The 16,336-nt window shown below is 48.4% G+C and overlaps 1 protein-coding gene and 1 pseudogene across 3 annotated transcripts in view; one reads left to right on the top strand and one right to left on the bottom strand.

Moving 5' to 3' along the window:
- Window positions 1-14,183, bottom strand: part of LOC145348530 (uncharacterized) — a 30,921-nt gene extending 16,738 nt beyond the window's left edge. Inside the window, exons 1-5 of one of the 3 annotated variants that reach the window (XM_080196721.1) lie at window positions 13,969-14,183; window positions 10,940-11,275; window positions 9,192-9,497; window positions 5,319-5,588; window positions 2,737-2,868 (exon numbers count right to left, since the gene is read on the bottom strand). In XM_080196721.1, the coding sequence (XP_080052847.1) occupies window positions 2,737-2,868; window positions 5,319-5,588; window positions 9,192-9,497; window positions 10,940-11,275; window positions 13,969-14,035 (1,111 nt within the window). In that variant the 5' untranslated portion in view covers window positions 14,036-14,183. The remainder of the gene's footprint in view (window positions 1-2,736; window positions 2,869-5,318; window positions 5,589-9,191; window positions 9,498-10,939; window positions 11,276-13,968) is intronic. The other 2 variants (XM_080196719.1, XM_080196720.1) reach the window with 2 other exon arrangements.
- A 2,006-nt stretch (window positions 14,184-16,189) lies between these two features.
- On the top strand, window positions 16,190-16,336 carry LOC145348778 (U1 spliceosomal RNA; annotated as a pseudogene).

The raw sequence follows: 16,336 nt of genomic DNA, 5'->3' as shown, positions 1-16,336 counted from the left end.
ATGGAAGCATCTTTAAGTTCCTGAGGAATGGATCCTTGCTTCCAAAAGGACTGGAACAACTCAGTGAGCTTCTCGATAAGTGCAGGACCAGCAGCTTTACAGATCTCTGCGGGTATGGCACCTACCCCTGGGGTTTTGCCACTGGAAAGCTGACTGACATTGTGACTTCGGTCACTACCGGTGGGTCATCCATGGTGCTGCTGATATCAACCTGGGGAATCCTGGCTATTGCCTCATCGTTAATAGATGAGGGTCGGTTGGGGACGGCTTCAAAGTGTCCAGCCCATCTCTGCAGGATCTGAGCCTTCTCTGTAATGAGAGTTGTGCCATCTGTGCTCAGGAGGGGGGAACTCCCGAGAGATTGAGGTCCATAGAGAGTGTCGAGGGCTTCACAGAACCGTTTCAAGTCGTTTCTGTCAGCGTATCCCTGTATTTCATCTGCCTTGGCACTCAGCCAGGCATCCCGCATTTTACGCAGTTTATTCTGGGCTGTCCTGCGAGCACAGGTAAAAGCATTTTTCTTGGCAGCTGAAGCTGGGTCGTTCTGACAGGCCCGATGAAGATAGTGCTTTTCAACAAGTAGAGCCTGTATGTCCTCATCATTCTCATCAATCCAATCATGCTGCTTGCAGGTGGAGGGCCTGAGCGTCTTCAGCGCAGATATATGGATAGCATCCCTGAAGCGTTCCCAGTCGTCCTCAGCGCTGCCTGCAAGGTGTAGGTCAGCAAGTTTGATTTCTAAGTCTTCAGCCAGTGCTGAAGCTATGCTGGGGTTCTTTAGCTTGGCTGCATTGATTCTTTTCATAACCTTGCTTCCTTGTGGTTGCCTCTTGGGTCTGATGTGGAGTCCCATTTTGGAGACAATGAGCCTGTGATCTGTCCAGCAGTCAGCACCACACATGGCCTTGGTCACTCTGATATCCTGCCTGTCTTTTCTCCTGACAATGACATAGTCGTTAAGATGCCAATGCTTAGAACGGGGGTGCATCCAGGAGGTCTTTTTACGGGTAGGCAGATGGAAGGTTGTGTTGGTGATGAGGAGGTTGTGTGCGGCACAGGTCTTCAGTAAGAGTAGGCTATTACTGTTACACTTGCCCTCTCCATGCCTCCCAATCACTCACTGCCAGATTGCAGTCACACCCTACTGTTGCACTGAAATCACCAAGCAAGATCAGCTTGTCAGTGCTGCTCATTGCTGATAGGAGGGCGTCTAGTTCTTCGTAGAACTTGTCTTTCATCTTGTCCAGGCTGTTCATTGTGGGGGCGTAGGCGCTGATCAGGGTGGCTTGACTTCTGTTCTGTAGCAGAAGCTGTAATGTCATAAGCCTGTCGTTCACACCCTTGGGTAGTCTATTAAGTTTCCGAACAAGGTGGCTCCTGACGGCAAATCCAACTCCAGCATCACGACGCTCATCGCTGCCACGACTGCTCCAGAAAAAAATGTATCCACCTCCAGTATCAGTCAACTGACCTACATTGGCAAGACGAGTTTCACTCAGGGCTACAATGTCAATGTTGTATCCTGCAAGCTCTCTGGCAACTAAAGCTGTTCTTCTCTCTGGTCTGTCTGCTGTAGGGTTGTCTAAAAGCGTGTGCGCATTCCAAGTGCCAATGGTGAGCGGTGTCACCTTGTGTTTTATTTTGTTTGCTCAACCGCAAGATGGGATCCCTGCCAGCCGCGGTAAACTGGCCAGGGTGTAGTGAAGCAGGCAATGTTTAGGGCACCTTTTCTAGCCCCTTGCTCATTCTACGGAGGTGAGCAGTGCGTTCCTGAAGAGGACTGCTCAGTCGCCCAGATAGACGCCGAGTTCCACTGCTGCTTCAGTCAGCGAAAAACGACCATTAGACCTGAGTTGCCTGCATGCAGTTCGGTGACTAGAGCTCCCAGTGTATCCACACCTGCTGCTTCATCACTCGCCCATCGGCACAGGACTTCAAGGGTTGAACAGGACACTGATGATGGTGATGGTGTTGAAACTAGCGCTTGATTTGGATTAAAGTGAGGGAGAGTTGCGCAGCGTCAGCCTCACTCTCTCTTCCCAATTCCCATCTAGATCCAGTGGCAAGACAAGAGTCAAGACGGCTGGAGGTGAGACTAGGCGCAGAAGATGACCAGGACATCTTCTGTTCTTGTCCTGCTCTTTGCGTTCCACTAACCTTGCAGAGACCGCCTTCTTGACTGTTGGACCTTCCAGTCAATCTGCCAGACTCTGTCTTCACATGCTGGGATAGACAACTCCCTATCTCACCGAGGGTTGAGAGCCGTTGGCTACCCTCACCTGGTTTAGCCGGCTTGTCGAGGCTGTTGCCCGGGGTGTGGCTGCTGTCGCATGCAAACAGCTACGGGGAGCCACAGGTGAGAGCTGAGTGCCAGGTGAGGGCAAAAGATGGACCAACTGCCCTGAAAGGACACATGTTCCCCCACCAAAGGTACTACCCCTCGCTGACACCCAATACACGAACAGGAGGAAATAGAGGGATACGGACTAAGGGCAGAAGGTTTCTTTTTTAGTTTGGTTAGGGCATCATGAGAGGCAGGGCCTGGAGGACCGAAGGGCCTGTTCCTGTGCTGTACCTTCCTTTGTTCTTTTTAATACTTGAGCAGAAATTATTCACACAATAAAAGTAATCATGCTAAAAGTCGAGGTCCAAAATTTAATATTTAAAGGTTTCACAGGATTTCTAATAAGATTTAACTTTTTAATACAAAACAGTACAAAGAACAATTTCTCTTACTTTCTTTGCAGTGCTTACTCCAGTATGGGGCTTTACTCAAAACGGTTATAACAGCAGTTAACAGTGTGGCAACAGCAGTCACAAATGCAGCGCTAGAAAATGCCACAGTGCCATGGTACATATTTGTAAGACCTGAAATAGAAATATTATTTTTGTTACACTTTTAGCCAAACCAGATCGCAAAATGTAAACAGGGACATTTTGCCCCTCATAAATGTAGCAATTGAAGTCTGCTGTGTTAAACATTAATACACCTCCTGTATTAGTAGCAAGGTCCTCCACGTGCTGGTTATCATATACAGATAGAATTGATGGCGATCAAATATACAAAATCTTTCTGAACAATTAAACAGGTCTGAGAATAAGACAACACCAGTGAATACAGTAACATTACACAGTGTAGCTTGAATACATTTCACCTTCTTCAGACCTGGGCTAAACTTTCTATCCCATAAGCCTATCACCAAAATAGCCTTCCCTCTTTCGTCACACCATTGCCCAACTCAGCCCTTACGCCAGCCCAAATGAAACTCTTATAAATCTCTTAGCCTACTTGCTGCATCACCCATGGAAAACACTTGTTGCAAATTTACTTACGACAGCATTTACAAAGTTCCAACTGCCTAGCCTTTCACTCTCTATTCAGTATGACATATCTGGAGTTACTGATTTGCCCAACTACATCCTCATCTCCATCTTCGATGCCCTAGCCCCCAGTCAAACCAATACTGTCTCTCACCCTGGCTGCTCACCCAATGTGGTTCTTATCTCTGCTCCCTTACAAATCCAAGGGATGCAGACTTGGTCAGATATGGTGGACTTCTGGCTTATCCATTCACTGCCATATCTGCCTGGACCATGTAAAATGCTACCATCTCATTCCCATTCCAAAATCACCAGGAATGCAACATTGACCATTGTCTGCTACAGTGGTTAGCACTGCTGCCTCACAATGCCAGGGACCCAGGTTCAATTCCAGCCTCGGGTGACTGTCTGTGTGGAGTCTGCACATTCTCCCCATGTCTGCGTGGGTTTTCTCCAGGTGCTCCAGTTTCCTCCCACATTCCAAAAGATGTGCGGGTTAGGTAGTAAATTGTTCCTTAGTTCAGGAAGATTAGCAGGGTAAATACGTGGGATTAGGGGGATAGGGCCTGGGTGGGATGGTTGTCAGCGTAGACTTAATGGGCCCACTGGCCTCCTTCTGTACTGGAGGAATTCTGTGATTCTACTATTCTCTATTGTAAAACATCACTTAAAGGCCTCATTCTTCCCTCCTCTATCCTCACTTCATTTTCATCTGAAACAAATACATTGGCCAAAATCTCCGAACTCATCCGCATCTGGGATTCTCCAGTCCCGCTGCCGTGAACAGAGGTTTGGCTGAGCGTCAAATTCTCCATTCTCACTGACAGCGGTGGCGTAGGAGACTGGAGAATTCTGGCCATTATTTTTAACTTAGACTGCTTCCCAAATCAGAGTAGGCAGTAACATTTCACACTGTAGGTATAGTTATCAAGATCTTGTATGCTGGAAGATACAACCCTCCCCACTTCATGGATTCAATGCTAAGCTATCAACCATGTATTTAGGATGCAGTGTAAAGTACATCCAACTCTGTCCCTGAAGTGACTGTTTCACCGGGCACAAACCAAATATTTTCTGCTTCCCACATCGAACATCTTGCCAGTACTCTCTGACTGCCACTGCTAACTGCAAAGGAAATGGCAGGAAAATGGTTTAAATTGTGCAATACCAGTCCATGATTTTTCCATTCTCACCCATGGAAATTTCAGATCATTTGTGGGCCAATCCATGTTAAAAAAAAATGAGAATAGTAGAACACAATGTTAAAGGTTGAATGCAAGGGATATCACTAAAATATTATTTTTCATTCAGAAAGTAACTATCTGGATAAACCCAGCAAGTCTGACAGCATCTGGGGAGAGAGAAGCACAGTTAACATTTTGAATCCATTGACCAAGACTCTCACCAACTTTTACAGATGCACCATAAAAAGCATTCTTTCTGGCAGTATCACAGCTTGGTATGGCTCCTGCTCTGCCCAAGACCGCAATAAACTACAAAGGTTGTGAAATGTAGCCCAATACATCATGCAAACCAGCCTCCCATCCACTGACTGTCTACACTCCCTGCTGCCTCGGCAAAGCAGCCAATTTAATTAAGGACCCCACGCCACCCTGGACATTCCCTCTTCCACCTTCTTCCTTCAGGAAAAAGATACACATATCAACTAACTCAAGAACAGCTTCTACTCTGCTGCAATCAAACTCTTGAATGGGCCGACCTTGCACTAAGTTGATTTTTCTCTACGTCCTAGATATAACACTACATTCTGCACACTATCCTTTCCTTCTCTATTAAATATATGCTTTGTCTGTATAGGAAGGAAGAAACAGTACTTTTCATTGTATACTAATACATGTGGCCCTAATAAAGCAAATCAAACCAAAAGCAAATCAAAACTGTATTTTTTCTTCTCCTTAGACCTGCTGAGACTTGCCAGACCTGCTGAGTTCATCCAATATTTCCTGTTCTTGCAACTAAGTACTGGCTTGACTCACCATGAATAGTAAGGGCATATGACTTGGTCCTCTTGCTAACAGGGTTCTCCACGATGCAAGTATAATTCCCGCAGTTTGACTTGATGGCTCTGGAAATAATCAACGTGCTGTTGTTTTGCATTAGTTGATATTGTTGGCCATCTGTTATCACTTCGTCATCTTTCCACCACAGAGTGGAGCTCGCTGTCCCTGCAGATACTCGACAGGTCAGTTCAACGGTGGTATCCATGCAGGTGGAATTGCCAACAATTGAAGGTTCAGGAAGTACTTCTGAAGAGATAAACAGGACCGAGCATTAATACCACATTGCTGCTCAGCATTGACTGCTAGCGCTGTCAATAAGACGTCTTTTACACATCTCATAACGCTTCAACCTGGAGATGAATTTTTAACTCCATAATCCTATCACAAAGTATCCCAACACATAAAAATTGGAAGCAGGAGCAGGCCATTCAGCCCTTCGAGCCCTCCACCATTCATTTGGATCATGGATGATCATTAAATTCAATATCCTGATGCCACTTTCCCCCACATATCACAGGATCACGGAATACTGCAGTGCAGAAGAGGCCCTTTGGCCCATCAAGTCTGCACTGATTCACAAAAGGCCCTGACCTGCCCACCTAATTCCATTTGCCAGCAGTTGGCCCATAGTCTTGAATGTTACGGCATGCCAAGTACTCATCCAAATACTGTTTAAAGGATGTGAAGCATCCCGCTTCCACCACCCTCCCACGAAGCACATTCCAGACCATCAGCACCCTCCGGATGAAAAGTTTTTCCTTAAATCTCCCCTAATCCTCCACCTCTCACTTTTAACTTGTGTCCTCTCATAACTGACCCTTCAACTAAGAGGAACAGCTGCTCCCTATCCACTCTGTCCATGCCCCTCACACTCTTGAGCATCTCAATCAGGTTGTTCCTCAATCTTCTCTGCTCCAGAGAAAACAACCCAAGCCTTGATCCCTTTGGCCCCAAGAGCTATAATCTAATTCCTTCTTGAAATCACACGTTTTGTCCTCAGCTACTGTGGTGGTTAATTCCAAACATTCACCGTCCTCTAGATGAAGAGATTTCCCTCACCTCAGTCCTACAAGGTATACCCCTTATCCTCAAACTATGATCCCTAGTTCAGGACTCCCCCATAATCAGGGGCATTGTTTCTGAATCTACCCAGTCTAACCCTGTTAGAATTTTATGTGATCCCCCCTCACTCTTCTAAACTCCAGTGAATATAATCCTAACTGACTTAGTCACTCCTCATATGACAGACCTGCCATCCCAGTAATCAGTCTGGTAAACCTCTGTTGCATTCCCTCCAGAGCAAGGACACCTCCCTCAAATAAAGACACCAAAACTGCACACAATACTCCAGGTGCGGCCTCACCAACACCCTATACAATTGCAATTAAACATCCCTATTCCTACATTTCCTTTCTGTAACACTATCTGGCTTTGTCCACACACCAGCCCAGTTGATACATTCAACCATCACTTCCTCACTCCAGTCTCCACTGTTCCAATGTACTATAAAAGCAAAGAACTGTGGATGCTGGAATCCGAAACAAAAACAGGAAACACTGGAAAATCTCAGCAGGTCTGACAGCATCTGCTGAGAGAGAATGGTGCCAATATTTTGAGTCTGGCTGACCCTTCACCAGAGCACCAAGGCTCGACATGTATTCTCTTTCCACAGATTCTATCAGATATGCTGAGATTTTCCAGCACTTTCTGTTCACTGTTCTCCGAACCGGTCTCCTGCCTTTCATCCACCAGAAACCTCATGCACATCTGTAACTCTGCTGCCTGTATCTTCTCCCTTTTTAAATCCGTTATACATAGCTTGCAACCCCCACCACTGCTTTAACTGACTGACATTGACTGTCATCCTACAAAGCTTTAAATAAGAAATTCTCATCCTGCTGCTTAAACCTTTCCCTTCTCCAAGCTTCTCCCACACTCAGGAGGAGTGACATCCTTAAACCGTTCTGCTTTTCCTCCTCAAATGCAAACTCTGACCAATTCCTCGGTGACTCCTTTTAATATGCATGGGACTTAAATTGATTCACTGACAGGAAAACAAGCATTTAGGTTAATAGGTCTTGCTTCATGCTGGCTCCAGTTTTAAAGTTTAAAATTAAAGTTTATTTATTAGTAGATTTACATTAACACTGCAATGAAGTTACTGTGAAAATCCCCTAGTCGCCACACTCTGGTACCTGTTCGGATACACGGAGGGAGAATTTAGCCAATGTACCTAAAGATCCCACATCGAGTTGACATCCATCAACCTTTTATAAGGTTGTGAATCTGAGGAATTCTCTGGCCAGTGAGGCCGTTGAGGCTATCTCATTGAATGTTTTTAAGGCAAGGATAGATAAATTTTTGAACAGTAAAGGAATTAAGGGTTATGGTGAGCGGACAGGTAAGTGGAGCTGAGTCCACAAAAAGATCAGCCATGATCTTATTGAATGGCAGAGCAGGCTCGAGGGGCCAGATGGCCTACTCCTGCTCCTAGTTCTTATGTTCATCCATCAGTAATCACTGGACAATATCAGTGCAAGGAAATTAAAATACACGGGGGAGGTGATGGCCTAGTGGTATTATCACTCGACTATTAATTCAGAAACACAGCTAATGTTCTGGGGCCCCGGGTTCATAATCCTGCCAAGAAGAATTTGAATTCAACAAAAATAATCTGGAATTAAGAATCTACCGATGACCATGAAACTATTGTTGTAAAAACCAATCTGGTTCACTAATGTCCTTTAAAGAAGGAAATCTGCTGTCCTTAACTGGTCTGGCCTACGTGTGACTCCAGAGCCACAGCAATGTGGTTGACTTTCAACTGCCCTCCAAAGGCAACTAGGGATGGGAAATAAATGCTGGTCAGCCAGTGATGCCCATGTCCCAAGAATGAATTTAAACGAATATTCTGTTTAGTTCATATTTAGCTCATTAGCAGAATTTTTAAGATGTACTGCACCATACAGTACCAGGGACCCAGGTTCAATTCCGGCCTCGGGTCACTGTCCATGTGAAATTTGCACATTCCCCCCATATCTGTGTAGGCATCCTCCGAGTGCTCCAGTTTACTCCCACAGTCCAAAGGTGTGCGGGTTAGGTTGATTAGCCATGCTGAATTGCCCCTTACTGTCAGGGGGATCAGCTAGGGTAAATGCATGGGGTTGCGGGAATAGGGCCTGGGTGGGATTGTCGGCGGTGTTGGCTCGATGGGCCGAATGGCTTCCCTCTGCGCTACAGGGACTCTATGATTCTATTCTATGATTCAAGGTTCCCTGTCAGCCTATTTGTCTGAAATCCCAAAACGGAATACAATCTTAATCCCAATACTGCCCTTCATCACCAGTCCCCTATTAAAAACTTCCAATTATCTGGTTCAAAAGCCCTCCAATCCTGGAGGGTTGACAACCCTAAACGTGAATGCCGAGAGGTCCTGGGTTCAAATCCCAAATGAGCCCAAGGTTTTGTGGGTGGCATGGTAGTACAGTGGTTAGCACCGCTGTCTCACAGCGCCAGGGTCCCAAGTTCAATTCCAGCCTTGGGTCATTGACTGAGTGGAGTCTGCACATTCTCCTCGTGTCTGCGTGGGTTTCCTCCCACAGCCTGAAAGATGTGTGGGTTAGGTTGATTGGCTAAATTGGCTAAAGTATCAGGCAGACTAGCAGGATAAATACGTGAGGTTACGTGAATAGGGCACGTGAATGGGATTGTGCAGACTTGATGGGCCAAATGGCCTCCTTCTGCACTGTAGGGATTCTGTGATAGGTCTGAATGTGGAGTCAATGGAAATAGACTTTTTTGTTGTCTGAGTGGCAACACTTTTAAACTGAGAATATCCAAATGACTTACCAATGAGTTTTAGGGATGCATTCCATTTTAATTTGTCATCGACAGTCATGCGATAAACCCCTTGGTCACCGGAGTTTAAATCATTTAACGTCAGCGCCCCACTGGATGAATTGAATTGTAAGCGAGATTTGAAGTGCTTATTTGGTTCCTCCATTGGGTGATTTGGTACGTAATCCAAAATGGTAACCAGCTTCCCATTGCTGCCGATGAATATCCACATAACTCCTCTCTCACTGAGATTGGCTTCATATTCTGGATCCAATAAAACCGAGGAACCACGGACACCAAATACTTCTCTTCCTCCGACTGAATAACATAAAACAGCAAATGTAATCTCTCGAAGTGGGACAGTGAAACACTGATATTGAATGTACTTTTGTTCTCCTCCTGTCCCCCACTTCCTCTTGCTTATAAACTCTGATATTTCTACCTTCCTTCCATTCTGATGAAAGGCCATCCCAACCTGAATCTCTGTTTCTCTCCACAGATGCTGCCTGATCTGCCGAGTATTGACGAAGGTTGGAAAGAGAGACCCTTGTCTGCAAAGTCTCCATGGCTTTGGGCAGCACGGTGGCACAGTGGTTAACACTGCTGCCTCACAATGCCAGGGACCCGGGTTCAATTCTGGCTTTGGGTGATTGTCTGCTCGGAGTCTGCACATTTTCCCCGTGTCTGCGTGGGTTTCCTCCCACACTGCTTTAGGTGGATTGGCTGCGCTAAATTGCCCCTTGGTGTCAGGGACATTAGCAGGCTAAATACCTGGAGTTATGGATGGGGTCACAGGGATAGGGTCTGGGTAGGATTGTGGTTGCTGCAGGCTTGATGGCCAAATGGCCTCCCTCGGCACTGTAGGGATTCTGATTCTATTCTATGATTCAAGGTTCTCTGTGAGCCACAGTGCATTCAGTTTTGGGATTTCAGACAATCTCAACCTGATACTGCCCACCTGTACCCTTCATTACCAGTCCTCTATTAAAAGCTTCCAATCATCTGGTTCAAAAGCCCTCCAGTCCTGGAGGGTTGACAACCCTAAGTGTGAATGTGAGAGCTCCCGCGTTCAAAATCCAGACGAGGCAAGGATTTTGTCGATGGCATGCTGGTTAGCGCTGCTGCCTCACATCCCCAGGATCCTGGGTTCAATTCCAGCCTTGGGTCACTGTCTGCGTGTGGAGTTTGCACATTCTCTCCCCACGTCTGTATGGGTTTCTTCGGAGTGCTCCAGTTTCCTCCCACATTCCAAAGACGTGCAGGTCAGGTTGATTGGCCATGCTAAATTGACCCTACTGTCAAGGGGATTAGCAGGGTAAATATGCAGTGTTACTTGAATAGGGCCTAGGTGGGATTATTGTTGGTGCAGGCTTGATGGGCCGAATGGCCACTTTCTGCACTGTAGGAGTTCTATGATAGGCCTGAATCCAGAGTCCACATGGGCATTTTTTTTCATACAGAGGATGGTGAGTGTCTGGAACAATCTACCAGAGTTAGTAGTAGAGGTAGGTACAATTTTGTCTTTTAAAAAACATTGATTATTACATGGATAAGATGGGTCTAGTGGAAAATGGGCCAAACATGGGCAATTGGGGCTAGCTTAGATGTTAAAAAAAGGGGCAGCATGTACAAGTTGGGCTGAAGGGCCTGTTTCCAAGCTGTAAACCTCTATGACTCTGTGAATGTGGAGTCAATGGAAATAGGCTTTTTTGTTGTCTGAGTGGCAACACTTTTAAACTGAGAATATCCAAATGACTTACCAATGAGTTTTAGGGATGCATTCCATTTTAATTTGTCATCGACAGTCATGCAATAAACCCCTTGGTCACCGGAGTTTAAATCATTTAACGTCAGCGCCCCATTGGATGAATTGAATTGTAAGCGAGATTTGAAGTGCTTATTTGGTTCCTCCATTGGGTGATTTGGTACGTAATCCAAAATGGTAACCAGTTTCCCATTGCTGCCGATGAATGTCCACATAACTCCACTCTCACTGAGATTGGCTTCATATTCTGGATCCAATAAAACCGAGGAACCACGGACACCAAATACTTCTCTTCCTCCGACTGAATAACATAAAACAGCAAATGTAATCTCTCGAAGTGGGACAGTGAAACACTGATATTGAATGTACTTTTGTTCTCCTCCTGTCCCCCACTTCCTCTTGCTTATAAACTCTGATATTTCTACCTTCCTTCCATTCTGATGAAAGGCCATCCCAACCTGAATCCCAACCTGTTTCTCTCCACAGTTGCTGCCTGATCTGCTGAGTATCGAAGAAAGTTGGAAAGACAGACCCTCTTCTGGAACACCTCCATGATTTTGGGTGGCACAGTGGTTAGTACTGCTGTCTCACAGCGCCAGGGACCTGGGTTCAATCCCAGTCTCTGGTGACTGTCTGTGTTCAGTCTACATGTTCTCCCCGTGTCTGCATGGGTTTCCTCCGAGTTCTCTGGTTTCCTCACATACAGTAAGAAGTCTCACAACACTAGGGTAAAATCCAACCAGTTTATTTGATAGTAATATGATATGCTCTGATTGAGACAAGAACTCTCCACTCACCTGACGAAGGGGCAAATCCCGAAAGCTTGTGAGTTTACTACCAAATAAACTGGATGGGCTTTAACCTGGTGCGGTGAGACTTCTTACTGTGTTTACCCAGTCCAAAGCCAGCATCTCCACATCATTCCTCCCACACTCCAAAGACTTGATTACCTGAAAAGACTCGCATTCCAACCATTATCTTGCAATTGAGTCCCAGTCTATATATGCCATGTTTGTGAACCCAACTCTCCACTCACCTCATGGAGCAGCCTCTGAAAGCCTGTGATATCAAATAAACCTGTTGGACAGGTGTTGTGTGAATTCTTACAGTGCCCATCCCAGTTCAATGCCGGCATCTCCACATCACTCCAAAGATGTGCGGGTTAGGTTGATTGGCCATGCTAAATTGCCCCTTAGTGCCCCAAGATGAGGGGTTAGGGTGATTGGCCAAACTAAATTGCCCCTTAGTGCCCCAAGATGAGGGGTTAGGGTGATTGGCCAAACTAAATTGCCCCTTAGTGTCAGTGGGACTAGCTAGGGTAAATACATGGGGTTACAAGGGTAGGGCCTGGATGGGACTGTTGTTGGTGCGGGGTTGATGGGCCAAATGGCCTCCACTTGCACTGTAGGGATTCTACGACCTCAGTACACCCCAAACTCTATATGTAGCCCCATGAAAGGACACAATGAAGGACAATCAATGCCCTAATGTAGAAAACATGACTGCCAGTTTGTGCACAGCATGATTCCACAGTGTGACAACAATGAGCCATTCATGGCCAGTCACCACTGCAAGTGAGGATGGAAAATTTGTCCCTCAGCCAAATCTCCGTTCCCGACAGCAGGGTTACCAGCCGGAAACTTCAGGACTTTTTTTTGGTGCGTTGATTTGAGGGATTGATATCAGCTAACAACACTGTGGACAACTCCTACGCTCTTCACCCTCACCTGAAAGACAAGGCTTCAATCCCTTGGGGGAGGAGGAGTTTATGAAAGCAGCTGAGTATAGTGCAAGGGACAGGCGGGATTGGTTAAAAGAGCCTGAAAGGAAACGGGGAGGAGGGGGCGAGCGGGGGGGGAGAAGGAGGGGGTGAGCGGGGGGGGAGAAGGAGGGGGTGAGCGGGGGGGGGGGGAGAAGGAGGGGGCGAGCGGGGGGGGGAGAAGGAGGGGGCGAGCGGGGGGGGGAGAAGGAGGGGGCGAGCGGGGGGGGGAGAAGGAGGGGGCGAGCGGGGGGGGAGAAGGAGGGGGCGAGCGGGGGGGGAGAAGGAGGGGGCGAGCGGGGGGGGAGAAGGAGGGGGCGAGCGGGGGGGGAGAAGGAGGGGGCGAGCGGGGGGGGAGAAGGAGGGGGCGAGCGGGGGGGGAGAAGGAGGGGGCGAGCGGGGGGGGAGAAGGAGGGGGCGAGCGGGGGGGGAGAAGGAGGGGGCGAGCGGGGGGGAGAAGGAGGGGGCGAGCGGGGGGGGAGAAGGAGGGGGCGAGCGGGGGGGGAGAAGGAGGGGGCGAGCGGGGGGGGAGAAGGAGGGGGCGAGCGGGGGGGGAGAAGGAGGGGGCGAGCGGGGGGGAGAAGGAGGGGGCGAGCGGGGGGGGAGAAGGAGGGGGCGAGCGGGGGGGAGAAGGAGGGGGCGAGCGGGGGGGAGAAGGAGGGGGCGAGCGGGGGGGGAGAAGGAGGGGGCGAGCCGGGGGGGGGTGGAAGGAGGGGGTGAGCCGGGGGGGGGGGGGGAGCAGCCGGGGGGGGTGGGGGGGAGCGGCCGGGGGGGGTGGGGGGGGGGGGGTCACTGGTTAGGCAGGAGTTCAGCCCATTGAATCTGCGTGAACACTATCCCACCCAGGGCCTTTGCCCATTTACCCTGGCGCTAATTTCACGTGGCCAATCCACCTAACCCGCACATCTTTGGAGTGCGGGAGGAAACTCAGGCAGACACGGGGAGAATGTGCAAGCTCCACACAGACTATCAGCCCAGGCAGGAACGGAACCCAGGTCCCTGGTGCTGTGAGACAGCAGTGCTCAGCCCTCTGCCGCCCCTTCTGGAGGCAATTTATTGACGGAAGTAGAGTCTGAGCAATGAAAAGAAAGCGCCCTTTGCAGAGAGGAGGAATGGAATCGCTGGGAGTCTCTGCAGTGACTCCGATATCCCTGTGCAGGGGCGGGAGAGGGGATCTGACCAACTCCCTGGAGTCAGCTCCCATTCATTCCCCGCTGTGCGGGATTTGCCTGTCTCCCTGTTCCCCCTCTCACTCACTCCCTCACCTTCTGCACCGCCGGCCCGGAGCTGGAAGAGGGCAGGCAGCAACAGGAGACGGAATAACTGCTCCATCCCCGCAACGTCTTAACTTCCAGCCAGTATCCAGGGCTCAGTCTGGATCCCGATCCGCTCTCACCCTCTTCACAAGCGGACTGGGATCCGGATTCACTCGCTCCCGCCTCGATTCCACTGGGGCTCTGAGTGAGCGATTGGCTGAATAGAGCGGAAATGTAAACTTACTCAACAACTTCTCCTGACCACAAAAAAATTGTGATGACGAAAGTCTGAGTCAGAGCCAAGCCGGAGTAATCCAGCTCCATAGCAACCCTACATCCCAGTCCGATATTTTTCAATGCCAACCCAATAAATTAACACAGGGACAAATTAAAAGGGGCAGCTCCCCAAAAATGAGGGGGAACTGCCCGAACAAAAAACAAAGTACAAAGGAATACCCCATTCCAGTAAATCTGCAAATTCATTTTGAAACCATAATGCGGAGATGCCAGCGTTGGGCTGGCGTGGACACAATAAGCAGCCTCACAACGCCAGCTTAAAGTCCAACAGGTTTATATGGTAGCACAAGCTACCACATGTGGCCGGTTTCAGATCTCTAGCTGCAGAAAATTGTCCTGCTTAACTCCTGCCATGCCATTCCAACCCTTATCACCAAGCCCCTTATATTTCTTTTGACAGCCCGACGAGTTAACGAACTCAAATTAACTTAGGGACAAATTAAGAGGGGCAGCCCCCTAAAAAGGAAGGGGGAATGGCCCAAACAGAAATGAAAGTCTAAAGGAAACTCCCAAGCCCCTTGTATCTCTCCTCAAATCCTGAAGGTGTCGGGAGACTAGCTAGGGTGAATACATGCGGTTATGGGAATAGGGCCTGTGTGGGATTGTGGTCAGTGCAAAGTTGATGGATTGATGGCGTCCTTCTGCACTGTAGGATTCTTACTGAGACGCATAGCACTCTCAGGGGGCTTGGCAAGGTACAAACCCAAAGGCTGTTTCTCCTTGTGGGTGCATTTAGGAGCTGAGGGCATAATCTCAGAGCTCTACAGGACCAAACGTTCACCTTCACCGGATAAGTTAGTTTCAAAAGTCTTACATGTTGCCAGCAGTGCTAACCACTGTATTAAAAAGAAAACGCTGCCCTCATCCTGATGGCCACCTTTGTGTGCGGCTGCATCAAGCTGTACATAGATCCTCGGTACACTAACAGCAAGTGCTACTACTTTTTGGGGTTCTACCTGTCCCAAGTGTTGCAGAGGACAGGTCTGGCCACACTGCTGCGGAACGCTCCGAGTAGTTGGACTGTAAAGCAGTACCTGTCCTTTGTGGAGAAATTTTTCCGCAAACACACCTTTGACCACATGGCGATTAAGCAGTGATCAGCGCGTATCGTCCTTGGGCCCTGAGAGAAAAGGAGATGGCGGATCCTGTTGGATGGTCCCCTGAGCAGACTGTCAGTGTCATCTGGCAGAACGCCTCATCACCAGAACTCACAAACAAGCACCAAGACCCGGCTTGGCTGGTGGTGAGAAGGACACTCCCCATCAGAACCTTTATGCACACTCGAGGTCTCAACATCACCGCACGCTGCCCTCGAAGTGGCTGCGGGGCTGATGAGACGGTCGCACACCTCCTTGTGGAATGTGCCTTTGCAAAGAAGGTCTGGAGTGAGATGCAGTGGTATTTGTCGAGGTTCGTCCCGAGCAGCTCAGTGACGCAGGACTCTGTGCTCTACGGGCTGTTTCCGGGGACGCATACCGAGACAAATATCAACTGCTGCTGGAGGGTCATCAACTCGGTGAAGGACGCACTTTGGTCCGCCCAAAACTTGCTGATCTTCCAGTTGGAAGAACTGTTCTCGACCGAGTGTTGCAGACTGGCACATTCCAAGGTCCAGGACTACTTGCTGAGGGACGTGCTGAAGCTTGGAGCAGCCGCCGCAAAGGCACAATGGGGAAAGGCCACACTGTAAGGCCTTTTTACAGAGGCAGACCGAGGGCCTGGGAACTGCAGAACACCCTTGACCTGCGTAACTGTGTGCCAATCTGAGCAATAACGGCACACAGTAAAATTTGAGGCATGTATATAGTTTTAAGTATTGAAATGTTATGACTGTAATTTGTATAGAACTGTAAAAAGTTTTAATTCTGCACTGTTTGCAATTCATAGACATGTAGATTTGCAATGGTTTATTTGAGATTTTTATGAATAAAGTATATTTTTGGGGAAAAAAAGGTAGTTTGCCCAGGACGAGGCTATCCCATTGCACTCCGGGTGTGCTGACGCCTGCAATGTCCCCAAATGCGGGATACTCGACCGCAATATTTGTGGTAGTGGGGGACTGCGTTCGCACTCTCCCCCG

The sequence above is a fragment of the Carcharhinus amblyrhynchos genome, chromosome 9 (genome assembly GCF_965287045.1).
Source record: "Carcharhinus amblyrhynchos chromosome 9, sCarAmb.v2.hapA, whole genome shotgun sequence".
Classification (NCBI taxonomy): domain Eukaryota; kingdom Metazoa; phylum Chordata; class Chondrichthyes; order Carcharhiniformes; family Carcharhinidae; genus Carcharhinus; species Carcharhinus amblyrhynchos.
The sequence above is the reverse complement of the archived record's forward strand: the minus strand, read 5'-3'. Positions and strand labels throughout refer to the sequence as shown.